The sequence below is a fragment of the Staurois parvus genome, unplaced genomic scaffold (assembly GCF_062004578.1).
Source record: "Staurois parvus isolate SC_StPar_1 unplaced genomic scaffold, SC_StPar_1.0 ptg000091l, whole genome shotgun sequence".
Classification (NCBI taxonomy): domain Eukaryota; kingdom Metazoa; phylum Chordata; class Amphibia; order Anura; family Ranidae; genus Staurois; species Staurois parvus.
The window spans coordinates 235,383-263,148 of record NW_028317887.1 but is presented as its reverse complement, the minus strand read 5'-3'; the positions used below and the strand labels follow the sequence as shown (position 1 = coordinate 263,148).

General features: G+C 43.3%; 1 protein-coding gene across 1 annotated transcript in view; it reads right to left on the bottom strand.

The window, feature by feature from the left end:
• Nucleotides 1-18,345, bottom strand: part of GPAT3 (glycerol-3-phosphate acyltransferase 3) — a 72,355-nt gene extending 54,010 nt beyond the window's left edge. Inside the window, exons 1-2 of the mRNA XM_089670532.1 lie at nt 18,110-18,345; nt 6,941-7,007 (exon numbers count right to left, since the gene is read on the bottom strand). Coding sequence (XP_089526658.1) covers nt 6,941-7,007; nt 18,110-18,253 — 211 coding nt within the window. The 5' untranslated portion in view covers nt 18,254-18,345. The remainder of the gene's footprint in view (nt 1-6,940; nt 7,008-18,109) is intronic.
• Nucleotides 18,346-27,766: the final 9,421 nt, after the last annotated feature.

The window sequence follows — 27,766 nt, the reverse complement described above, 5'->3', positions numbered from 1 at the left end:
GACTGTTACAGAGAGATCTTTGGTAGTACAACCCTTTTGAAAAAACCTATTCAGTCCTAGAATGAGGGAAATCATATTAGTTTGTAATATCTTGCTTCATCATGTCTGGATTTCAGCTTTAAAGTAGTATAGCAGTGATGTCCTTCATGCATGCAATTTGAAGGACGTAGCTCAAGAATGTTATATGATGGCAGCATTGCTGAAAGTGCTATCCAGTGTATCTGGCTGTGAGCCTTCAATGTCAACAGCACTGTGATACAATTCCTTGTTACATTCTAGACTGGGCCACAGGACGACAGCCAAATTCAACAAGCCCAATAGTGAAATAGTTTTAAAGCTGAAGTCCAGGCAAGCAGCTAGATAGATAAAATACATACAAGGGAGAAGTTTTATCTACCAAAGGATTTTTTATTTCTGCACATCCAGTTCTGAGAGTTACACAGCTTTGCCACACTATATAGCCTTGTGTAGCTGCAAGTGTTTGGTTCCTAGTGCTAGTAAGGTTCTAAAAAGTTGGTGATTGGGATTGTATAGATTACATCAGTCTGATATATGTGTCAAGGGAAAAAGTGGATACCACAACCTGCTATAACTCATCATTGGTAGAGGAGGATTGCATACGACGTCCGTGGTCTAGGAATTTGAAGCTGCCACCATCAGTCTTGAAGTGGACAGTTTTCAGGTGCCATTCTACAGGCAAGCACATTAAACATCTGGGAGGGTGGACGTGCCCAAAAGTGAATCAATTTTGGATTCGCATATGCAATTTCATCTACTCCCTTACCCAGGGGGGCCTCATTAGGTCGCAGCGACAGGTACTACTGGGTCATTTGGTGGAGGGATCTCTGAGATACGCAAGGAGACTCAGCATTTATTTTTGTAGCGGTCAGAATTTCCATTGCTAGGTCATGGAAGTCCCCCACGATTCCATTTGAGTTGGTGAAGAACAAGTTGTCATAGATCATGGTGAACGAGCGCCTCTTGGCAATATTACTTGATAAACAGGCTTGACTGATAAAAACTTGAACCCTTGGATCAAATACCTGTTGGATGCTTTATAAGATGTGTATGTTACTCTGGATCAGGACCAAAATAGGGTGCACCTTTTACTACATCTCCCTTTTTTCCCCCTTTCTGCCTACCTTCCTCTTTGTTTCTTTCTTCAACAGCTATCATCACATTTATGAAGCATTATACCATACTTGATGGCTTTAAACCCATACCTGGGTGTGATTAGGTTTGGCCTGTGCAATCATAATGACTATAAGTTTGTACTCCAATCCTCACCCACTGCCTTCACGGAGCTTGGAAAGGATGGTCATGGCAATATTGTTGTGCCTAATCATTGCTACTCCTCTTTGGTACGGTAATTCTTTACGCATTCTGAGTTATGTTTTGGGTATATTATATTTACTGGAAAACTACGTTCACTCATTCTTTTTGTAATGCATCTCATTCTGGTAGGAGTTTCTGGAATATTGATAGTTTTATATGCCAATGTTGGAGCCTTGTACTTTCCTTGAAATATTTAATAAAAACTATTGGAAAAGAAAGAAACATCTAGGAGGGCACAGACAGCAGGGAAAACATAGTGCTGATAGTGAACCTTCCCAAAGCTAGCCATACATGGGTCAGTTTTTTCATTCGGCTAGTAGGCTGAACTAAAAAAAAAAAAAAAAAAAAAAAAAAAAAAAAAAAAAAAAAAAAACTTACCCGATTCCCCCATCCACACATTCAAGGTGGATAGGGGAATCCTCCCTGCTGTAACATTGTATTCTGACTGGACTGCAGGCAGACTCCCCCCACAATCAGAATACAGCCTTTTGCGTACAGTGCTGATTGAACGAAAATATACTGACAGGGCAATCAAGCAGAAGTCTATCGGTAGATCGATCGATAGGTAAACCACAGTGGCCAGCTATGGACCAAAATTCGGCTGGATCAGCAGGGATTCATGTATAGCCAGTTTTACAGTTTGTAATCACGTGATGCCCTGCCTTGCAAGATCACATCTTTTAGAAGTGCACTGAAAGCTGTATTGCCCAAAACCAAAAATGTAATGTATTGCAGTTTAGATCAGGTGGCTGCATTAGTTTTCTTTTCTTAGACCTTTCCCGCTCTGTTTTCCCCTGGTAATTTGGACAGTAACACACCTCCTCACTCTAGATGAAGGAGCACAGGGGCACCTTTGGACAGCAGCATTTTCCAGGGGGGAGGATTAGATGAACTAGTAGATTTAAATAAACTAAAAAATTGAAGTCAAACTCCAACTCACACTTTATAATCAGTTGCAGCAAACATTTTTTCCCCTTTGGGATAAAGATTTTACATAAATAAAAGCCGATTATTGTAAGCACCCCTGCCAGTGTTAAATGGCTTATCTTGTCCCTGTAACTGATACATCTGCAAGAGAGCTTGTTCTTTATATAAAAAAAAAAAAAAAAAAAAAACACAATGTCTGAATCACTAGATAAATACAGAAGAAAGAAAACCTGAAAAAGGAAAACCAATGTAGCCATCACATCTAAGAATTGCTAAGCTTCAATTTAATAAAATGTTTGCTTTTGGGTTTAATACCACTTGAGGTTTGAGGACTTTGTAACCTACCAGTAAACTCAGTCATACTTGTCGCCCATCTGACATGATTGGCTGTTCAGTAATTCTGTTTTGCTAGTAACCCTGATCTCAAGAGATGTCCACAGATATTCTAGAGTCCACTGTTCTGATACTGCAGTTTACTTATCTAATAGATAAAACTGTAAATATTGCATAATATACATTAGTACTTTACCTATGTGACCTTTGACTTTAGTCCCTTTTTTTCCCCCTTTATTCACTTGGGGAGGGAATGCATCCATATACTTTGCCATACTTTTATGTGTGGCGGTTTACTCTAATTCTGACCATAGATGGATTGAAGTTTGGCAAGGGTCGGATGCATTTTGATCCATCTATGGCCAATTCCACTGAACAGAAATCAATCTAAGGATCAATGTTCTGCTTCAGCAATCTAAGCACTGAAAGTGTGATCTCTATAATTGATCAAGTTGTTCTGAGATTGTCTAAAGGAAAAGTAGGGCCAAAGTGAACTTAGTTCTGCATTCCTGTGATCCGTTTTCACCATCACTGAGTCGGTCCAGACTCTGGAGGGATTTTGACTTTAATGTTGGGATCCACTCAGAAGCCTGAACTGGCAGCTGCTCCCTCTCCCTCCACAGCCCAGGGCTCCAGTGAGTGCTGGAGGAGCAGAGCAGAGAGCCGATGACTGACAGCCACCACTATCTGCTCACTGAACAGCCAGAATTGAGTGATCAGCAGTCTTAGATTGCTCATTTCCTGGTTTTAGAGCTGCAAGGGGACAGATGCAGCATCAGAGTGATGCTGTATCCATCTAGGCGAGTATGTTTTGGGGTTTTTTTTAACTTTTTTTTTTTAGACTTATAGTCTAGTAGCTTGACAGTGACTCAATCCAAATTACATCCTGCAGATCAAAGAAAGCTTTCATCCAAAGAAAGTTTGCAGATCATACCAGATGAACATCTGTTAGGTCAAAAAAAAAAAAAATCATAGTGTGTCTCCCTCCAGCAGAATACAATGTGATAAATGGAGACTCAAGAAGATGAAGAATGGAACTAACTACATAGAGAATCCCCTAGCCAAGGAGTGAGAAAAAGGACAAAATTATTCAACATTACAGCAAACAAACAATGCATGTGTAACATTATAATCCACTTCTGTCAAATGGGACCGTTAAAAATTGTTCTCAGTCAGCTGGCTGCAGCCAATGGAGTACCACTGTCAAAATACAATAGCATTGGGGAGGATTCTTCTGTCTACCTCAGTTGTGTGGATGGGAAAATCTGTTCGTTTTTCTTTGAAGAAGTCTTCTGGCGGATCAAAAAAAAAAAAAAAAAAAAAAAAAGGCATCCATGGACAGCCTTAGCCTAGGCTCAAACTAGCACTGCTGCATAAGCATTTATTTTTAGTATGTTTTTATAACAGCTTTATATGCATGTTTTTGTTGTGTTATCATGCATAAGGAGAAGAGTGGTTGTTAAACACAAAATCCTGCCAAAACACATGTGCAAGTGGGGTTTTTTTTAATGCTTTTTTAGCGCTTCCATTTAAGTGTATAGAGTCAAACTGCACTATGCTGCACTAAAAGATGTACATGTTCCTCTTCAAATACATTGAAACTAAGAAGCCAAGCAAAGGGATCACAGGGTTTAAACTGTTGTGGAAAGTGTGAAAGTATCACAAAGTTTTAGTTTCCATGACCAGCTTAGGAAGCTTCAGTTTGCATGGCAGTAACTTTAGAGCATGCGGCCAATCCAAACACAGTGAAATGTTATAAAAACTACTCCCTACAGGACGAAGCTTGAATGCATACAATTAATTACACTTATGCTTGATCCCATTGTTGCTTACACGGCTTAGATTACGGATTTATTTTTCTTTGAAATACAAAGGCTCTCACAGAAATCCTATCTACCCGTGTGCTAATGCTATACTAAGTTTCACAAACTGAAGCCACCACAGTAGAATTTATTTTTTTAAGGCCGTTTCTGGTCCCAGTAAAACCTGGACATTGTGGGAGAGGAGGGAGATACAAGCAAAGGTAATCCCCTGAACTCCAGGTTACATCTGTCACCATAGTCCATAACTAGGGACCAGGACTGTGGGTATAAACTGCCAGGAAAGAGAAGCAGTACAGGCAGTTCACTTTAAACCTTAGAAAATAAACCAATAACTGATTCTCCATAAATAATCCTTATACTGTATATCCACTACCTAATAGCCCTGTAATCTACTGTAATGTTCATGAAAAAGTTTCTTACTGTGTTATTCCCCCCCCCCCCCAACTACCATTTGTCTGGAACAAGCAATGCATGTTTGTTGACTTCTATCAGTGTCCAGCAGAGGACATGTTAAAGCTTTCAAGAGGCATTTTCATTCTGCTGTAGGAGGATGCAGAACCCCTGACCTCTGTCTGGACAGTGCCGATTGGCCCTGTGCTGATCATATGCACTCTCCCAAGAAAAAAAAAACTCTCTAGCAATACACACTAAACTGAGCATGTGCAGAGGGACACAATATATGTCCTATCGGGAGATAAGAGGGGGACACTAGAAGAAGGGGAGGATCAGAGTGTTTACACAATACAGAGGATTAACCCCTTAGGTTCCATAGGGAGTATATTTTTTTTGTGAGTTTAGTAACACTTTTACTTTTCAATTAGTTGTTTTGTTTAATTCCATACAAAATTGAAATTCCACATGTCTAAAGAAAAACACAATCTATAATAAAAGGAAGAGAGTGTTTATTCTACCTCTGGACAATGCTCAGAGTAGGTAAGCAGGACCCAACAAAGATGACATGATGTCTTATAGAGCCTGCTTGTAAGGTAATTTGTGACTGGCTGGCTGGTGGCACCAAATCTCCAAGCTCCCACTCTGCTCCTTCTTGGATAGGACAGGGATCCACCTGCTTGTAGTGGATAGCCTTCACCATACTGCAACCTCCTCCTTGCCAGAGACTGTCCCACAATATCCCCAGCCATTAGCCTTTATATTCACAAGAAAGAAGTGAATGTCCACCCAAAAGTTATAGTTTCTGCAATTTACTGTTCGTCATTCATAGATGGTAGTGAAAAAATCATATCACACAGACATACTATCCAGGGTCACTTGGCATACTTCGCCAATCACATATAGTGGACGTACCATAGCAGTCATTATTAGAAAGCCGCACATTGCACATCACCATTAAGCCATCTTCCCACAGTGTCTCTCTTTCATTCCAAGGGTCATAGTACTCAGAGGACTCTGACTTGCCCATTAGGCTCTATGTATGTAGCTCATGACTCCCTGCATGCCGTTCCCGAGACAGGACTGCTGCAGCTGCTCCTATAGTTTCTGTACACTTCTCTAGGGACCTTCAGGGGAATGGCACTCAAGACCAGGGGTGGACTGACCATTTGGAAACTCAGGCACTGCCCGAGGGCCCGGGGTCAGTAGGGGGCCCCATGAGATGCCCCTGGTACCTTTTTTATAGGCTTTTTTGAGTTTGGGCAAGGACACAGGGGCCACATGATCCCTATTGCCCAGGGGCCCCATGAGTTGTCAGTCCACCCCTGCTCAAGACAGAGGACACTTAGCCTGGCCTAAAAGGCCTTTTGCATCCCGCTCCCAGTCCAGTTAGACCATGTATCAAGTCCACATAGACCATGTTTAGTGAGGCAGGATGACTACTGCTGGCTCTTCTGGGTGTCGGGCTATCTTACCTTGTCCTTCTGCCTTGTCCAAGGCTCTGCATTAGCTAACTACATCTGCATGCTGGTGGCGTGTTTGACATGCCCCACTGCACAAGGCTCCTCCAATCCTGGCATAAAACATAGCCACTAACACACCACTAACATACATTACTACAGGAAGGCTCTGTCTAAAAGGAAACCTAAACATCCAATTACATCTTTCCCTATTCCCAAATTATTTTGGCTTTTAAGACTGAGAACTGAGCGATCAAAGACCACTGATCACTCAGTTGTCTGCCTTCAGTGAGCAGAAAACATAACGGTCAATCACCAGCTCTCTGCTCTGCCTCTTCAGTGCTCACTGTGCTGTACGGGGGGGGGGGGGGGGGGGCTGGAGCAAATGGCTCAGGCTCTCAGTGGCTTGCTGAGAGTTGGAGCCATTTGCCGGACCAGGCATCTGGGTGGATCTCTACCATATGGTCCTGATCTTTTCAGAGCCTGGACCAGCTCTGTCTGTGAACTGCACTCCGGTGATCTATAGTAGAAGTACAGCCAAACAAAGCTTTGGTTATACTTCTATAAAGGCCTACAAAATAGGTTTCTTTTAATGGTAATATTGAATATACTTCTGTTCCTTTATTATATATATGTAGGTTCAAATGACATGTAATGTGCATTAATTCCTACCATTGGATGGAACCATTCGAAGCTTCTTTTGTTCTCGAATCCCTCTCTGAATACGCAACGTGGCCCACTAAAAATAATAAAAATACAAATAAGGATGTTAAAAACTCTGCAAACTCATTCTATAAAAATACCATATAACCTAACACAGCATTCTGTTAAAAACTTTCCATACCTACTAAAGCTGAATAGGAAATAAAGCTAAATGTACAATCAAACATGGAAACACAAAATTAAAAGGAAATCTAAATATTAATGAAATGTAGCATAATGGTGAAATGATTCAGTAAACAGCATGATTAAGCCAACATTCTATCACCAAGATTTCTAAATATGGCAATGAAATTTTGTAGTAACCATCCCTCTGGTAAAAGTTACCATACATTTGGAGGAGGCTGCAAAAATGATGGAGGTGGCAATGCTTTGCGTCAAGGCCATGACAAATGTAATATTCATAATAATATATTATTATTATACAGTATTTATATAGCGCTAAAAGGTTTGCTCAGCACTGTACATTATAGGAGGGGGACAGTACATGAGACAATACAGTAACAATACAAAACACGAGGGGGTCAAGAGCCCTGCTCTTTCGAGCTTACAATCTAGGAAGGAGGGGATAGTGGTACAGGAGGAAGTGGCTGTGGGGGATGGAGTGGTGGGAGGAGTGGAGGAGATCGGCTGTTAGGTGAGGGCAGGGTAGGTTCCCTGAAGAGATGGGTTTTCAGGGTGCGCCTAAAGGTGAGGAGGGTAGGTGACAGTCTGATGGATTGGGGTAGGGAGTTCCAGAGGATGGGGAAAGTCCTGGAGAAGTCCTGCAGTTGGGCGTGGGAGGTGAAGACCAGGGAGCTAGAAAATAGGAGGTCTTGTGAGGAGCGAAGATTACGGGTAGGGTGGTATTTGGGTGAGGTAGTTTGGGGCAGCATTATGAATGGCTCTGTATGTCTGTGTTAATAGTTTGAATTTAATGCGTTGGGCAATGGGGAGCCAATGGAGGGAATGACAGAGGTGGGTGGCAGAAGAGGAGCGGTTGGTAAGGTGGATGAGTCTGGCCGCTGAGTTCAGTATAGACTGAAGCGGGGATAGTCTGTGATGAGGTAGGCCGGTGAGGAGGGAGTTGCAGTAGTCCAGACGCGAGATAATAAGGGAGTGAATGAATTTAGTAGAGTCTGGGGTTAGGAACGAACGTATTTTGGAGATGTTGTGGAGGTGGAGCCTGCATGAGTTTGCCAATGATTGGACATGGGGTTGAAAGGACAGGTTTGAGTCTAGAGTGACACCTAGGACTTTGGTGTGGGACTGATGGTGGCGTTGTTGGTCGTGTATTCAGGAGGTGGCAGGGTTACCACCTGACAGTGGCTGCCTAGCTGCGGTCTGAAAAGTGATCCAGAATTGATTGATTTTCAGACGTTGCCAACGTGGAAATCTAGCCAAAAAGTGCTAAAAAGTGGGCAATGGCTGTTTTCCTCAAACAATCATCAGCATAACAAATAGACTTCCATATGTGGATCTTTGACTGCCCGCTTCTTTTCCAGACCTGACCCCAACCACACCACCCTGTAGATTTCAAAAATGAAGTGTTAGATAACTGCCTACTATAACCTAGTAGGAGGTAAAAGAGTTTCAGTAGGCTTACTGAGCCCTAAAGTGTATCTACACTAAAACTTCTCATATTGAGAAGGGTTAGAACATCTGTCAAGTTTTCTTTTTTTGCTTTCTGTGTCCAGTTGGGCATTTCCCTTCGCTTTTTCACCTAGAGATACAAAAGGAAGTGACCAGAAAAAGTGTCCCACTTGAACATTTCTGCTTACTTCCTATTCCAGTTTTTTTTTTCCATGATCATCAGTACAAAATAGGTAAGGAAATCTCCCCAGTCAAAGCTGAGGAGAAGATGCAGGTGGCAGTAAGGGACTTTGGGCTTAGTTCCACCTTAAAGCTGAAGTCTAGATAACACTTTATGAGCAGTAACAGCAACAGTTTTTTTTCCCCATTCAGGAAAAAAATGTTTTACATAACTGCTGTCATTGCTAAATGGTTTGTCTGAACATACACTACGTGAATTTCTGTCCCGCAATCAAGGGTTGCAGGAAATAAATTTGATTCCACCATCAACACTGTCAGTGTTGACAGGGGAATCCTTCCTGCTGAGCCACTGTATTCTCCCAGCAGGGGGGCTGCTAGCGATAATCGCATGTAAAATCCAGCAGGCTGGTTGTACTCAAGGTGATCAATCGAACAATTTTGTACATTCAGCCTGCCCAGGCATGGCGCGAATCTGGGGCTTTTAACCACCAGTTCAAACTGCCTATTGCCAGCCTTAAAGTGACTCTAAAGCTTCTTTTTTTCTTAAAATAACAAACATGTCTATACTTACCTGCTCTGTGCAGTGGTTTTACACAGAGCAGCCCCGATCCTCTTCTTTTTGGGTCCCCACCAGCGCTCCTGCCTCCTTACTCCTAAACAGTGCCCCCAGGAAAAGCCACTCACCCTGGGGGCACTGCTGTGTGGTTGTCCCTGAGCCGCTGCTCTATGCAGCCATAAGACACAGAGCTGCAGCTTGTCCCTGCTCTCTACTCATTGGCTCACTGGCTGTGATTGATAGCAGAGGGAGACAATCAGCTCTCAGCCAATGAGAAGGAAGAGTCCCCAAACAGCAGAGGCTGTCTTGAACGTCGCTGGATCGGAGGAGGTTCAGGTAAAGATTGGGGGGGGGGGCACTGCACACAGAAGGATTTTTACATAGTCATATACAGTTGTGTTCAAAATAATAGCAGTTAGAGATGAGCGAATTTTTCAAAAATTCGATTCGGCTGATTCGGCGAATTCCAGGAAGAAATTCGATTTGATGTGAATTAATTCGCTACGAAGTTAACTTATAAAAAGGGTTTCTAGGCTTCAGAGAGCCTTTAAATTAGTGCAGAACACTGTACCTTTAATTTAAATGCCCTTGGAGATGAGGAAGGAGAAGGAGAAGGAGAAGGAGAAGGATGAGAAGAAGGAGAAGGAGAAGGATGAGAAGAAGGAGAAGGAGAAGGATGAGAAGAAGGAGAAGGAGAAGGATGAGAAGAAGGAGAAGGAGAAGGATGAGAAGAAGGAGAAGGATGAGAAGAAGGAGAAGGAGAAGGATGAGAAGAAGGAGAAGGAGAAGGATGAGAAGAAGGAGAAGGAGAAGGATGAGAAGAAGGAGAAGGAGAAGGATGAGAAGAAGGAGAAGGAGAAGGATGAGAAGAAGGAGAAGGAGAAGGATGAGAAGAAGGAGAAGGAGAAGGATGAGAAGAAGGAGAAGGAGAAGGATGAGAAGAAGGAGAAGGAGAAGGATGAGAAGAAGGAGAAGGATGAGAAGAAGGAGAAGGATGAGAAGAAGGAGAAGGATGAGAAGAAGGAGAAGGATGAGAAGAAGGAGAAGAAGGAGAAGGAGGAGAAGGATGAGAAGAAGGAGAAGGAGAAGGATGAGAAGAAGGAGAAGGAGAAGGATGAGAAGAAGGAGAAGGATGAGAAGAAGAAGGAGAAGGATGAGAAGGATGAGAAGAAGGAGAAGGATGAGAAGAAGGACAGTTCTGTGACAGTTTCTGTCTATTTCTGACAGTTGTGGGACATTCTCTCCATACAGCGGTTTCAACCGGCAAAAAGTGTATGTGCAGAGCTCCTCTAAGTGTATCTGCAGAGCTCCTCTAAGTGTATCTGCAGAATAGAGGAACTCTGCACATACACTTTTTGCCGGCTTGGAATTATTCTTATTTTCATCCTACTTCTTCTTCTTCTTCTTCTTCTTCTTCCTCATCCTCATCCTCTTCTTCTTCTGAGGATGAGGATGAGGATGAAGTAGAAGAAGAAGAAGAAGTAGGATGAAAATAAGAATTCCAAACCGGCAAAAAGTGTATGTGCAGAGTTCCTCTATTTCTGACAGTTCTCTGACAGCTTCTTCACATGTACAGCGGTTGAAACATCTGTATCCTCAATGGAAACTAATAGATACAATGTTTCAACCGCTGTACATGTGTTCCTTCTGTCAGAGAACTGTCAGAAATAGCGGAGCTCTCTGCAGGGACACTTTTGCCGGCTGATCGGGAAAAATCCGATTCGCGCACCCGAAGTAGGCAAATATTCGGATTCGACGCGAATCGAATTTTTCCTGAAATTCGTATCGAATTCCGGTTCGCCTGGTTCGATTCGCTCATCTCTAATAGCAGTGTGTTGAAAAAAAGTGAATAAAGCTCAAAATCCTTCTAATAGCTTTTATTTCCATACACACAAATGCATTGGGAACACTACAGATTCTATTCCAAATCAAAACATGAAGAAAAATATATCAAATTTGTGTTGTTCCTCTAAAAAAATGGAAGAAAAGTGAATATTAGACTGTTCAAAAAAATAGCAGTGTTTGTATTCTTCTTTACAAACTCAAACATTCACTATATAAACTGAAAAATGTTTGAAGATTTTGCTTTCCTTTGAATCACTTAATTAATATTTAGTTGTATAAGCACAGTTTCTGAGAACTGCTGTACATCTGTGTTGCATGGAGTCAACCAACTTCTGGCACCTGTGAACAGGTATTCCAGCCCAGGATGATCGGACTACATTCCACAGTTCTCTATTTCTTGGTTTTGCCTCAGAAACTGCATTTTTGATGTCACCCCACAAGTTTTCTATTGGATTAAGATCCGGGGATTGGGCTGGCCACTCCATAGCGTCAGTCTTGTTGGTCTGGAACCAAGATGTTGCCCGTTTATTGGTGCGTTTAGGGTCTGTCTTGTTGCAACACCCATTTCAAGGGCATTTCCTCCTCAGCATACGGCAGCATGACCTCTTCAAGTATTCAAACTGATCCATGATCCCTGGTATGCCATAAATAGGCCCAACACCGTAGTATGAGAAACATCCCCATATCATGATGCTGGCACAACCATGCTTCACTGTCTTCACAGTGTACTGTGGCTTGAATTCAGTGTTTGGGGGTCGTCTGACAAACTGTCTCCGGCCACTAGACCCAAAAAGAACAATCTTACTTTCATCAGTCCACAAAATGTTGCGCCATTTCTCTTTAGGCCAGTCAATGTGCTCTTTGGCAAATTGTAACCTCTTCAGCACGTCTTTTTTTCAACAGTGGGACTTTGCGGGGGCTTCTTGCAGATAGCTTGGCTTCACATAGGCGTCTTCTAATTGTAACAGTACTCACAGGTAACTTTACACCTTCTTTGATCTTCCTGGAGCTGATTGTTGGCTGAGTCCTTGCCATTTTGGCTATTCTTCTATCCATTTGAATGGTAGTTTTTCGCTTTCTTCCACGTCTTTCAGGTTTTGGTTGCCATTTTAAAGCATTTGCGATCATTTTAGCTGAGCAGCCTATCATTTTCTGCACTTCTTTATATGTTTTCTCCTCTCCAAATCAACTTTTTAATCAAGGTACGCTGTTCTTCTGAACAATGTCTGGAACGACCCATTTTCCTCAGAATTTCAGAGAGAAATGCACTGTAATCAGCACGTACAACATTTGCTGCCTTCCTTCCTTAAATAAGGGCAATAATTGACACCTGTTTTTCAAAGAATGAATGACCTCACTAATAAAACTCCACACTGCTATTATTTTGAACATGCCCCTTTCAATTAGTCTGTTTTGGCGTGTGCTTCAGAGCCGCGCTGCAATCGTGGGTCATGCTTGCAGTACCATTATTTGTTAATGGCACCTGAAGCGTGAATAGCAGCTCTGTGTTTTGCCACCCTCTCTATTTATCCAATTTACCATTATAATCAAAAGTGAACGTAAAGAAAAACCCAAATTTTGGGTTGTCCCCAGAAAAGTAAGAGTGGAAATCATCAAATGGGGACAAGTTCTGGTAACCTGGGGGTCTGCAAGGAATTCCCTTAACCGCTTCCTGACCGCCCTATAGCAAAAAAAAAAAAAAAAAAAAATGCTACAGGGTGGCACAGGTGCGCAAAATCACGTACATATACATGTGATTTTGCATTTCCAGGTAGGGAGCACACGCAAGCTGCACACGCGCCCTACCCGCGCAGCCATAGCGGTCAATCACTGGGTCCCAGCTTTTGATTACTCGCTAGCACCTGGTTATTTCCGAGGATCTCCAAAGGGGAGGAGAACTCGTTTACTAACAGTTCTCCTCCCTGTCAGCTCAGGCACACTGCCATTACAGTGAAGCACACACACAGCCTCCATAGTAAAACAGCACACAGTTAACCCTTTGATCGTCCCAGATTAACCCCTTCCTGCCCAGTGCCATTAGTACAATGTCAGTGCTTTTTTTTTTTAGCACTGATCACTGTATTGGTGTCACTGGGGATGTCAGTGACACCAAGTACGTTCCTCCTCAGTGTCAGAATGTCCGCCGCAGTCCCGCTATAAGTCGCTGAGCACTGTCATTACTAAAAAAAATTCCAGCATATACACTGCCATTTGTACACACTATAACTTTCACGTAAACCAATTAATTTATACATATTGGGATTCATTTTTAGTAAAGACATGTAGCAGAATACATTTAGGTGTAAATTTATGACTAAATTTGATTACATTTTTTTTACCGGACATGTTTAATCGTAAAAAGTCAAAAATAATTTTTTTTTCTTAAAGATTGTTAGTGTTTTTTTGTTTATAGTGCAACCCCCCCCCCCCCCCAAAAAAAAAAAACCACACAGGCCATCAAACACCACCGAAAGAAAGCTCAATTTGTGGGAAAATAGGACGTAAATTTCATTTGGGTGCAGCGTTGCATGACCACGTAATTGTCAATTAAAGTAATGCAGCACCGAAACGCATAAAAAGGGTTGGTCAGGAAAGGGGGTAAATCCTCAGGAGGGCAAGTGGTTAATTTGCCAGGATTTCCTCTTACTTTTGGCTTTGGGTCAAGAAGTGAATAGAAGACACAGGGGTTATGACCATCCCTTACCCTCCATTCACATGAAGCCCGACTTTGAAATCATGCAACTTCACTGTAAGTCACACGATTTCAAAGTCAGGGTACCCGCCGATTTCAGGTGCGATTTGCAAGGCACCAAAAGTAGTACATGTACTACTTTTGAAATCGGTGTGGCTCTGACCAAGTCAGAACCGCTCCAATATGACTGCTCCAATTGTGGACAATAGGGTGCAAATTGGCATGCAATTTGCAAGTTGCAAGGCATGCAAATCGCATGCCAAGTCGCATCCAGTGTGAACCAGGGCTTACCCTATCAAAAATGAGAAGAAAAAAAAAAAAAGTTTTGCCTATAGTTCTACAGGGCATTTTTGCAGCCACTTTTAGGGGCATCAGGCATTTTTTTTTTTTAGCACTTCCAAATGGCCCTCCATGTTATCTTATATGATCATGCACACATAGACTTTTAGAAGATTTTAGGAGCAGTATCGTTTACCAGCAGGAAAAAAGAATCCAGGGCCAGTGCGTCCAGGAGCAGCATCAAAAAGCACTTGAAGCAGCTAAATGAGACTAAACGCTAGGTGCGTCATTTCAATGGCCAGAATAAACTATCGTTCTGGCCAACGTAATGAATTAACACCCAAGCACCAGGTGTTTTGTATGCAAAAAAATGCTGATGCTAAGAGGACAGCTTCTAGGAGATTTTTTTTTTTTTTTTTTTAAAACAACCTGTGTGCATGAAGCTTTGACAACAAAACTTGGAAGCTGATTTCTATGCACAGCCGCATCAGATTCTGTACAAACCAGTTTTAGTAAATCTCCCCCAATGTGTAGATAGCGGATGACAGCTGTCAAAGACAACAGAACAAAGCAGGCACACAGTTTCTGTTTTCATGCCCCCCATTTTCAAAAAGCCAGCAAATAGCTTATCCACTAGACCCCCCTAAAGCAGAAGTACTGCTACAGGGTGGCAGGGATGCACAAAGTCACGTATATATTTGTGATTTGCATTGCCAGGTAGGGCGTGCTCGTGTGCCGCCATACCCGTGCAGCTCTTGGCTGGTGAACATGTCAATCACCGGGTCCTGGCCAGCGAAACAACACAGGTCTCTCCTGTCAGCATAGACATGCTGCTTTGTATTTCTCTGCTGTGCAGCATGTCTCCCTAGTATAACACAACACAGCACAGAATGTATCACACACACAGTTAACCCTTTGATCACCCCAGATGTTAACCTCTTCCTATCCAGTGTCATTAGTATAGTGTCAGTGCTTTTTATTAGCACTGATCACTGTATTAGTGTCACTGCCCACCCTGTTTCAAAATGCCTGCCGCAGTCCTGCTAGACGTTTCTGATCGCCGTCATAACTTTCACGTAAACCAATTCATTTACACGTATTGGGATTGTTTTTTAGCAAAGACATGTAGCAGAATGTATTTTGGCTTACATTTATGAAGAAATTAGATTTTTTTTATTGGACATGTTTAATAGCAAAAAGTCAAAAATATTGGGGTTTTTCTCAAAATTGGCAGTCGTTTATAGAGCAAAAAATAAAAAACACAGGAGGTGATCAAATACCACCAAAAGATCTATTTGTGGGGCGAAAAAAATGACAAAATTAATTTATGCACAGCGTTGCATGACCACGCAATTGTCAGTAAAAGTTACACCGCACCGTATTGCAAAAAATGACCTGATCAGGAAGTAGGGTAAATCATCTGGAGGGCAAGTGGTTCAAAAAGGTAGGGTATTCCAACAAGCCAATAATCAAGAACACAGCTCAAAATCAACCGCACATTACTTTAGATTTGGAGTTTAATTGAAAATCTGTGGTTAGATCTGCAAGAAGCATAAGTGGGAAGCATTCCAAAAGCAAAAAAAAAGGGAAAGCAGGACTGTGAGCAGGCTAGAAGAAATGTGCGGAGGCTGTGATCTTTGTCTGATGAGGGTGTTTGTAAGCAAGAACTTTTGTTTATGTCACGCGGTATGTTTTATTACTTTATTTGTTATAATAAGTAAATAAATAGTAGAAAGCAGCAGAAAGCGGTGATGTTTAGGTTTATCCCTGGTACTGAAAAAAATCTAGGCATGACATCTGATCAAGGGGGCCGAGCTTTTGTATAAAAAAAAAAAATCAAAAAAAAAATCAGTGCCCTGTCAAAACTATGTTGCAATACACAGACTAGTGAACTTAATGCAGGCAGGGTGTGGATCACAAAGTCAGCAACTACATGTGCTACCTTGTTAGCAAGGCATTTAACCCTTACTTGGGTTAAATGCCTTGGGTTAATAATGAAAAAATAAAAAAATACTTGGCAGCTGTGTTTAGAAAACAAACAAAAAAAAGAAAAACATAAAATGTAAAATCTCAAAAGTGACCAGACAATCACGTGTATGAGCCCTAAAGCTGGCCATAGGTAATTCCCCCATCCACACATTGGAGATGGATTTATTTAAATCAGGTACTTACATAGTGCCGTCAATTTGCGCAGCGCTTTACACATATATATATATATATATATATATATATATATATATATATATATATATATATATATATATATATACACATACATACACATACACACACATCAATCTGCGCAACGCTTTACACATATATATATATATATATATATATATATATATACACACACACACACACACATCAGTCCCTAACCCTCAAGGGGCGTATACTCTAAGGTAAATGAAGGAATCCTTCCTGCTGTGTTATTGCATTATGACTGTGGGATTCCTCCGCTGCCAGAATATACTGATCATCACTGTAGCCGATTGTCTGCATGCACTGATCGAACACAAATTTTCCAACATTCCCAATCAAGAGGATTTAATCACAAAGTCGACTCGCCTCAGACAGGTATGGCCATAGATGGATTGAAATGTAGCCGGTCCCGAATTTCGATCCATCTATGGGCAGCTTTAGCATCACCATACATGTTACAATCTCCCCCAAATGCTTCCTGCGCCAAGAAATAAACCACCGGTCACGTTTGGTAGGCAGTTCCGCTCTCCAAAACATGACCCATTCAATTGAAAACGTTGGCGGCACAGTGGTGGTAAGACCTCATGCACACTGGACGTATTTCCAGCTGCTGTTTTTGGCTTTTGGTGTTTTTTTCTACAGCCAGTAAACTCCCCAGCATGTTATCCTGTGTGTCCATGCACACATAGACTGTAATCAGCGTTTTTTGGCTGGAAAAAAAAACCCAGGACTAGTGGGTTTCTAGAGGAGTTATTTTTAGCTGTAAAAATGCTCTAACGCTGAAAAACGCGACAAGCCGGCATTTTTAGACATTTTTGACCCTCCCAAAAAAAAAAAAAAAAAACACAACCGCAAATGTGGGAAAACGCTGCTAAACACTAATGCAAACACACTAACAAAAGCTGAAAACCCACGTTTTTAATGTGACTTTACACAGCTAATGTTACCAGCGTTATCAAAACGCCCCATGTGCATGGAGCCTAAAGGTTAAAATGAATGGTGAGGAGGTGACATAACACCTTCTCACCAAGACTTGCTGGCAGGTGAATTGGGTCCTGTATATGTAAATTGGCCCTAGTAGATGTATGTATGAATGTGAGTTAGGGACCTTAGATTGTACACCCCTTGAGGGTTAGGGACTGATGTCAATGTACAATGTATAAATGCGGCATAAATTGGCAGCACTATATAAGTACCTGTAATAAACTGTCAATGTCTTCTGAAAAGCAATCCACTGCCGATCACTCTTAAGAGGGCTAATGTGAATGAATCATAAATGAGAGATTGTACAGTGTTTGGCCACCTTTGATCTAGCCATGCACATTGCAATCCGAGTGAACACACTTTGTTTTATCCCAACCACGGCACCCCCTGCCTGGAGTTTGCATGTTCTCCCTGTGCCCGTGTGGGCTTCCTCCGGGTACTCTGGTTTTCGCTCACACTCCAAAGACACGCTGGTAGGTTAATTGGATCCTGTCTAAATTGGCCCTATTATGTATGAATGTTAGTTAGGGACTGTAGATTGTACACCCCTTGAGGGTTAGGGACTGATGTGAATGTACAATATATGTGTAAAGCGCTGCGTAAACTGACGACGCTATATAAGTACCTGAAATAGATCAATCTCCCAACTATGAGGGCCAACCTGATTACATACAAATTGGTTGGATTGTTAAACAGAACTTCCACTAGTGGCTCTAAAAGGGATTACAGAAAAACTGCACGATTAGATTGCAAAGTGTATGGCCAGCTCTCCTCTGCACAAAGCACTGCTGATAACATGCAAAAACCTTACCTCTAGAGTTTTAACCAGGATCTTCATGTAAACCTCTGAGATGCCCAAAGAAATGCCAACCATAGATGGTAACATTATAATGAAGATGATCACAGAGAGCCATACTGTAAAGATGTTATACGCCAGGGTTTTACAGTCCTCCATGGCTCAGCCCAGCTAGGAGCCTGTTGCTGCACTAACATATGTGCTGCTCCTCCTCTGGCTCATCTGACAGAGCAGGAAACTCAGACTTCTCCAGAGAACTTTCTGACTTCCTACTCTCTCCAAAGTCACACCCCACCTCTGCTCCTCCCTGATCACAGCACAGCTCCACTGACCTCTGTCCTAGGAGCCAATGCTTTTGATCTTTGCCTTTGTCACACAAGACAAGAAGAAACAGATCAGATTCTTATCAGTGTAGCTTAGTTTTAAACTTTTTGTGCAAAGTACAAGTTTCATGATCAGTTACATGTCATGTACAAAAGAGGATGCAAGAACCCAACACCAATCTGATCAGCACTACAAAAAGTATTAATTATTATAGGGCTCATTCACACTATTATTATTATACAGGATTTATATAGCACCAACGGTTTGCTCAGCGCTTTACAATATAATGTGAGACAATACAGCAACAATACAGTTCAATCCAAGAGGGATAGGAGAGCTCTGCTCCTTGGAGCTTACAATCTAAGAGGGAGGGGCTAGTGGTACAAAAGGTAATAACTATGGGGGATGAACTGATGGGAGAAATAGGTTTAGTTATTAGCTGAATAGGCTTCCCTGTGAAGGATAGGCTTCCCTGTGAAGATAGGTTTACAGAGACTGCACTATTATTATTATTATAATACAGGATTTATATAGCACCAACGGTTTGCTCAGCGCTTTACAATATATAAGGAGACAATACAGCAACAATACAGTTCAATACAAGAGGGTTAGGAGAGCTCTGCTCCTGGGAGCTTACAATCTAAGAGGGAGGGGCTGGTGGTACAAAAGGTAATAACTGTGGGGGACGAACTGATATGAGGAATAGAAGATTTGGTTATTGCTGAAGGCAGGATAGGCTTCCCTGAAGAGACAGGTTTTCAGAGATCGCCTAAACATGGGCAGATTATACGCTATTCGGATAGATTGGGGTAGAGAGTTCCAGAGGGGAGGGTCTGGAGAAGTCCTGGAGGTGTGCATGGGAGGAGGAGACAAGAAAGCTAGAGAGTAAGAGGTCATAGGAGGAGGTTTGGGTGATATTTGGAGACAAGATTGGTGATGTAATTTGGGGCAGAGTTATAAATGGCTTTATATGTTATTGTTAATGTTTTTAATTTTATCCGTTGGGCAATGGGAAGCCAGTGGAGGGATTGGCAGAGAGGGATGGCAGATATGGAACGGTTAGTAAGGTGGATGAGTCTGGCACAGGGGCGGACTGACAACTCATGGGGCCCCCAGGCAATAGGGGATCATGGGCCCCTGTGTCCTTGCCCAAACTCAAAAAACCCTATGAAAAAGGTAAAAGGGGCATCTCATGGGGCCCCCTACTGACCCTGGGCCGTCGGGCAGTGCCCGAGTTTCCAAATGGTCAGTCCGCCCCTGGTCTGGCAGCAGCATTTATGGTAGACTGAAGAGGGGATAGCCTGTGATTTAGGGTTGCCACCTCATCCCTTTAACTGCCTCCCACCCGCCATATAAGGAAATGTTGTGCACAAGGTGGTTCTCTCATTCTGGGAGGATGTCATATGACGTCCTCCCACTCCAACCACTTGGGCGTGCAGCGCAGCGATTTATGGTGTGCTGTGTCCCTAGGACACAGCAGACCACCAATCAGCGGAAAGAGCTGATGGTGTCGGCTCTGTCATGTGATCAGCTGTGTCCAATCACAGCTGATTGCATGTAAATAAGGAAATGCAGGTTATCGGCAGTCCTCTCCTCACGAGCTGTCACGCTGACAGCTCGTGAGGAGAGGAGAGCCGGTAATCGGCATTCCTCAGAGGGGACATCTACACTGATCATCAGGGCACTGATGATCAGTGTGCCCTGATGATCAGTGTAGCCACATCAGTGCCCATCATTGCCACCTGCCAGTGCCCATCAGTGCCACATCAATGCCACATATCAGGGCCTACCAGTGCCACATCAATGCCACATATCAGTGCCCATCTGAGCTGCCTTTCAGTGCCACCTATCAGTGCCAGTCAGTGCCACCTATCAGTGCCAGTCAGTGCCTATCAGTGCCATATATGAGTGCTGCCTTTCACTGTCTATCAGTGATGCCTGTCAATGCCCAGCAGTGCCACCTACCAGTGCCTCCTCATCAGTGCCCATCACTGCCACCTATCAGTGCACATCACTGCAGCCTCATTAGCGCACATCAGTGAAGGAGAAAAATCACTTCTTTACAAAATTGTATAACAGAAACTAAGAAAAAACTTTTTTTTTCAAAATTTTCAGTTGTTTTTGGTTTGTTTAGCAAAAAATAAAAAACCCAGAGATGAATAAATACCACCAAAAGAAAGCTCTATCTGTCTCAAAAAAATGACAAAAATTTCATATGAGTACAATGTTGCATGACCGCATAATTGTCATTCAAAGTGCAACTGCGCTGGAAGCTGAAAATTGGCCTGGGCAGGAAGGGGGTATAAGTGCTCGGTAGGCAAGTGGTTAAAACCGAACACATATTAATTACACAGGTTCTGTGGCTGATTAAGGTGGTAATTAAACTTAGTGCCTTGTCTGCATTAAATTAGCTTCAGAACCTGTGTAATTAATATGTGTTTTGTTTTAAAGGGATGAGGTGGCATCCATACTGCGATTAGGTAGACCAATGAGGAGGGAGTTTCAATAGTCAAGGCTAGGCAGGGTGACTGGTGTTTTGCTGCACTGAATCAACATAAGGGCACACAGAAAACAATTGTTTTCTATGTGCGTTGGTCACACTGCGGGTGCTGATCAGTGCGGTGCATACTGTTTGCATTGTTCGGTAAGGCACCGGAGCTCACCTGAAGTCTGTTCTGTTGGTTTTTCATTTTTGACATTTCAATAAAGTTGGGGGAAAAAGTGCGATTTGCTTAAACATGAATTACACCACCCCTTCCTGGACCTTCAATTGATAGCTGCCCCGCACAGCAAAATGCAGGGTTTACTGTGTGGGCCAAGGGGAATGGGCCCTTATTAATATTTCTGTTACTCTTATCATTGTCACCAACAGTCATGCAAAGGTCATACAGTCTTCCTGCAATGAACTAGTAACTGTCAATTAAAGAAACACAGCTAAACTTTTTTTTTTCTTTTTCAATAGTAAGGGAGAGTTATAATGTCTGTTTGGGTTTTTTTTTCTGCTATCTGTGTCCCAATGGGGAAATTTTTCTTCACTTCCTGTCCCATAGTCACAACAGGAAATGAGAGGAAATCCCTCCAAAGTAATGGAATCCCAGGTTGTCACTAGGGTCACCAAACTAGTGTCCCCAGTGGAAGATTTCGTTCTATTCCTGTTCTGGTGACAAGCCAAATAATTGTCTTTCACTTGTGGTTATAATGGTAATCAAGACTAGACAGTGTGAATCTCCCTGCAGGCCATAGATGGGTCAAAAACCGGCCGTTTAAAAAAAAAAAAAATCGGTCATTCAATAGGCCACCAACAGTAAAAAAAATCGGCCGATTTTCGTCCCGTCTACGGCTGGCATTTAATTACTTCTGTCCCTGCTGAGAGCTCCACTATTATATTTGACATGAAAAAGTATTGCAGTTGCAACATTGTATCTATTTGTATCCATTTGGGATACAGATGTTTTTATTCGGATACAAATGGATACATTGTTGCAACTGCAATACTTTTTCATGTCAAATATAATAGCGGACTGGAATTCTGCTTCTTTTTTTCTCTTCTTCTTTTTTTCTTCTTTTTCTTCTTCTTTTTCTTGCAGGTCACGGCTCATGCGCAGATTTTTTATTGGTAAAAAGATTGGCCAATTTGCCCATCATTGCCACGAAAATCGGCCGATCGGCAAAATCGGACACTTTCTTTCCAACTTTACTGATAAAAAAAAATGTGCCAAAATCCAGAAAAATGGCCGACCTATGAACCCATTAACGGTGCGAAAATTGGCCGATTTTTTTTTCGGCCGACAAATTGGCTGATTTTCGACCCATCTATGGCCTGCATAACACAAGCAAGAAAAAAAATGGACAGGTGTTCTAATCTCCTTTCCTCTCTATCCAAAACAAAAATTTACAATTTAAAGCTGAACTGCAGGAAAAGTAAAAGCCTTCCCTTGCAGTGGGACTGTTCCTGCACTGCAAGGGTTAAATGCTTTTTTTATGCCTAAGGGACATGGAAAAGCATTTTTAATGAGTAGATTCTCAGCTCCTGCAGGCTCCTCCATGCTGCTAGACTGGTCCCTGCAGCCTCTTCCCTCTATGCTCTAGCAGTCTAAGGTCCTCTAAAGTCATCAACACCGATGCAGGGCCCATAGCCCTTCACTGGACATGAGGATGCTGTGGAACAGTCCACTGGCAAAAGATCGGGTAAATAAAAGTCCTTTTCATGCACTCTAGACACAAATGAACATTTAACCCCTGCAGTGCAGGTGCAGCCCCACTGCAAGGAAGAGTTCCAGGAGCATCAGACAGGTATGGAATATACACTGCTCAAAAAAATGAAAGGAAAATTTTGAAAACACATCAGATCTCAATGGGGAAAAATCTCATGCTGGATCTCTATACTGATATGGACTGGGTAATGTGTTAGGAATGTAAGGATGCCCCATCATTTGATGGAAATTAAAATTATCAGCCTACAGAGGACTGAATTTAAAGACACCCTGAAAATCAAAGTGAAAAAATTATGCAGCAGGCTAGTTCATTTTGCTGAAATTTAATTGCAACAACTCTGAATGGTACTCGGTAGTTTGTATGGCCCCCACGTGCTTGTATGCATGCCTGACAATGTCAGGGCATGCTCCTAATGAGATAACGGATGGTGTCCTGGGGTATTTCCTCCCAGATCTGGACCAGGATATCACTGAGCTCCTGGACCGTCTGAGGTGCAGCCTGGCAGTGTCGGATGGACCAAAACATGATATCCCAGAGGTGTTCTATTGGATTTAGGTCAGGCGAGTGTGGGGGGCATTCAATGGAATCAGTTCCTGCATACTCTAGCTACATGAGGCCAGGCATTGTCATGCACCAGGAGGAACCCAGGACCCACTGCACCAGTGTAGGGTCTGACAATGGGTCCAAGGATTTCATCCCGATACCTAATGGCTGTCAGGGTGCCATTGTCTAGCCTGTAGAGGTCTGTGTGCCCCTCCATGGATATGTCTCCCCAGATCATCACTGACCCACCACCAAAACAGTCATGCTGAATGATATCCATGGCTTCTCCAGACCCTTTCACATCTGTCACGTGCTTAGGGTGAACCTGTTCTCATCTGTGAAAAGCACAGGGTGCCAGTGGTGGAGCTGCCAATTGAGCTCTATGGTGCTGGGAAGTGAGCACTGGGCTCACTAGAGGATGTCGGGCCCTCAAGCCACCCTCATGAAGTCTCTTTCTGATTGTTTGGTCAGAGACATTCACACCAGTGGCCTGCTGGAGGTCATTTTGTAGGGCTCTTGCAGTGCTCATCCTGTTCCTCCTTGCACAAAGGAGCAGATACCGGTCCTGCTGATGGGTTAAGGATCTTCTACTGCCCTGTCCAACTCTTCTAGAGTAACTGCCCATGCTCTTGAGACTGTGCTGAGAGACACAGCAAACCTTCTGGCAATGGCACGTACAGGGGCGGACTGACAACTCATGGGGCCACCGGGCAATAGGGGATCATGGGGCCCCTGTGTCCTTGCCCAAACACAAAAAAAAGGTACCAGGGGCATCTCATGGGGCCCCCTACTGACCCCAGGCCCTCGGGCAGTGCCCGAGTTTCCAAATGGTCAGTCCGCCCCTGGGCACGTATTGATGTGCCATCCTGGAGGAGTTGGACTGCCTGTCCAACCTCTGTAATGTCCAGGTATCACCTCATGCTACCAGCAGTGACACTGTCCCTAGCCAAATGGTAAACTAGTGAAAAACAGTCATAAAAGATGAGTAGGGAAAAAAGTGAGTGACCACCTGTAAAATCATTCCTGTTTTGGGGGTCATCTCCTTGTTGGCCATCTAGTGCGCCTGTTGTTAATTTCATTAACACCAAAGCAGATGAAACTGATTAACAACCCCCTCTGCTACTTGACTGACAAGATCAATATCCCAGGAGTATAATTGACTTGATCCTATATGGGGCAGCACAGTGGCTAAATGGTTAGCGCTTCCATCTGGCAGCACTAGGGTCATCGCTTCAAATCCCAACCACAGCACCACCTGCCTGGAGCTTGCATGCTCTCCCTGTGCCTGCATGGGCTTCCTCTGGGTACCCCAGCCTCCTCCCACACTCCAAAGACATGCTGGTAGGCTATATGAATCCTGTCTAAATTGGCCCTAGTATGTGTATGTATGAATGTAAGCTAGGGACCTTAGATTGTAAACCCTTAAGGGTTAGGGACTGATGTGACTGTACATTATATATATATATGTAAAGCCCTGCATAAATTGACAGCACTATGTAAGTACTTAGATAAATAAATAAATACTCTGATTAAAAAGTGATTTAAAAGATTAAAGTTCCTTTATTGAGCAGTGTGTATATAGTTACTACCACTAGTCTAGGTTGGACCAGTGTGACTATTGTGGGGATCTGCTGCCCCCTACTGTCTGTATTTGCAATTAGATTTTGCTATTTGATTACCACAGAGGTAAAGTTTGAAAGGCTCAAATGTTTTTTATCTGCATGTATTCTGTGAGAGCCAAGGACTCTCCCTCCTCATTGGCTGAGACAGCAGGAGGAGACATTGGAGGGAGGAACCAGGAGCGCTGGTATTATAACAAAGTGGAAGCAACTGGAAACAACAGCAACTCGTAGGCTACATAAAATGACAGAGCAGGGTCAGCGCATGCTGAAGCGCACAGTGCCAACTGTCCACAGAGTCAATAGCTAAAGACCTCCAAACTTCGTGTGGCCTTCAGATTAGCACAACAACAGTGCATAGAGAGCTTCATGGAATGGGTTTCCATGGCTGAGCAGCTGCATCCAAGCCTTACATCACCAAGTGAAATGCCAAGCGTCGGATGCAGTAGTGTAAAGCACGCAGCCACTGGACTCTATCACAGGTTGGAGTAAATAGCAGTATGCAGATACATTAGTAAGTAAAGGATTAGGTCAGTCACTAGACAATCTGTTCACTAGGCTATAGCAGCAAAGAATGGAGTTCTATGCAGCTAAATTAGAGTAAATCCGGTAATCCACAAAATCAGTACTTGCCTGACTGCATTAGGCTAAGTGTAAAGTTTGGTGGAGGGGGGATTATGGTGTGGGGTCATTTTTCAAGGGTTGGGCTTGGCCCCTTAGTTCCAGTGAAGGGAACATCAGCATACCAAGACATTTTGGACAATTTCATGCTTCCAACTTTGTGGGAAAAGGTTGGGGATGGCCCCATCCTGTTCCAACATGACTGAGCACTAGTGCACAAAGCAAGGTCCATAAAGACATGGATGAGTGAGTTTGGGGTGGAGGAACTTGACTGTCCTGCACAGAGTCCTGACCTCAACCCCATAGAACACCTTTGGGATGAATTAGAGTGGAGACTACGAACCAGGCCTTCTCATCCAACATCAGTGCCTGACCTCACAAATGCACTTCTGGAAGAATGGTCAAACATTCCCATAGTAAGGTGGGTATCAGGACATATCGGTGGACGATGCTGTGGAAGTATGCCGACTGATGATGGATGGAGTGTAGGGAAACCAGTACTGAGCAGCACTTCTAAAGAGTGGAGATAAACTCTGTGCAGAAGAAGGTGAAACAGGAAGACGCTTCTAAGTGCAGTATTCCAGGTCAACTTTAATAAAAAGCGTTTAAAAACAGTTACAATGTGGTAGTAAAAACAGGCTCTAATGTAATCCGTCAGTAGCAGGGCTCTGTCCTCTAAGCGGTGGAGCCGCTGTGCCAGCCAGTAGCTGCAGGGGGAGCTTGAGGAGAGATGTTAAAGATGGCCACCATTGGAACGCGCGCTGGAGCGCACGCTGGAACGCACGCTGTCCATGGATCGGAAGGAAGGTACACACCTCCCAAAGACCAAGCTTTCCCAGTCTCCTATTGTTTCACACCAAACGGTCTGCTCCATATTTAAATACAGCTTGGTCTTTGGGAGGCGTGTACCTTCCTTCCTACTTACCGCCCCTTTTCCCACCTCTTTATTTAATTGGCCCTTCCTAAGTCTGGACATCGGTCTTGAAGAAGGAGCTCTGCTCATGCTCCAAAATGCGTCACCACTCCACACTCAAGTCACTTCTGGTTCACGGACAACGTGCGCTCCAGCGGTCAGAACAGAGCGTTGGCCATCTTTGACACCTCTCCTCAACTCCCCCTGCAGCTACTGGCTGGCACAGTGGCTCCATCGCTTAGAGGACAGAGCCCTGCTACTGACGGATTACATTAGAGCCTGTTTTTACTACCACATTGTAACTGTTTTTAAACGCTTTTTATTAAAGTTGACCTGGAATACTGCACTTAGAAGCGTCATCCTGTTTCACCTTCTTCTGCACAGAGTTTATCTCCACTCTTTAGAAGTGCTGCTCAGTATCGCTTTCCCTACACTCCATCCATCATCAGCCGGCATACTTCCACAGCATCATCCACCAACACGCCCTGCTACCCACCTTACCATGGGAATGTTTGACCATTCTTCCAGAAGCGCATTTGTGAGGTCAGGCACTGATGTCAGACAAGAAGGCCTGGTTCGCAGTCTCTGCTCTAATTCATCCCAAAGGTGTTCTATGGGGTTGAAGTCAGGACTCTGTGCTGGCCAGTCAAGTCCCTCCACCCCAAACTCGCTCATCCGTGTCTTTACTGACCTTGCTTTGTGCACTGGTGCTCAGTCATGTTGGAACAGGAAGAGGCAATCCCCAAACTGTTCCCATAAAGTTGAGAGCATGAAATTGTCCAAAATGTTTTGGTATGCTGATATTCCCTTCGCTGGAACTAAGGGGCCAAGCCCAACTACTGGACAGAGCCCTGCTACAGATGTATTACATTAGAGCCTGTTTTTACTACCACATTGTGTTTTTAACCGCTTTTTATTAAAGTTTGCCTGGAATACTGCACTTAGAAGCGCCTTACTCTTTCACAAACATTCCCATAGACACATTCCCAAACCTTGTAGACAGCCTTCCCAGAAGAGTTGAAGCTGTTATAGCTGCATGTGTGTGTGTGTGTGTGTGTGTGTGTGTGTGTGTGTGTGTGTGTGTGTGTGTGTGTGTGTGTGTGTGTGTGTGTGTGTGTGTGTGTGTGTGTGTGTGTGTGTGTGTGTGTGTGTGTGTGTGTGTGTGTGTGTGTGTGTGTGTGTGTGTGTGTGTGTGTGTGTGTGTGTGTGTGTGTGTGTGTGTGTGTGTGTGTGTGTGTGTGTGTGTGTGTGTGTGTGTGTGTGTGTGTGTGTGTTGGTCACTGGCAGGCCAAGGCATCTCTGAGCTAGGTGCCTGGCTGTCTGGGAGAACCTGTGCCATTTCACACCTCGGAAGAGATAAGGCTCTCAGGAGTTGAAAGAGATTCTGACCTAATGAGGCTAACTCAGCATAGGTGACAGAATCAGATAACACTCCTT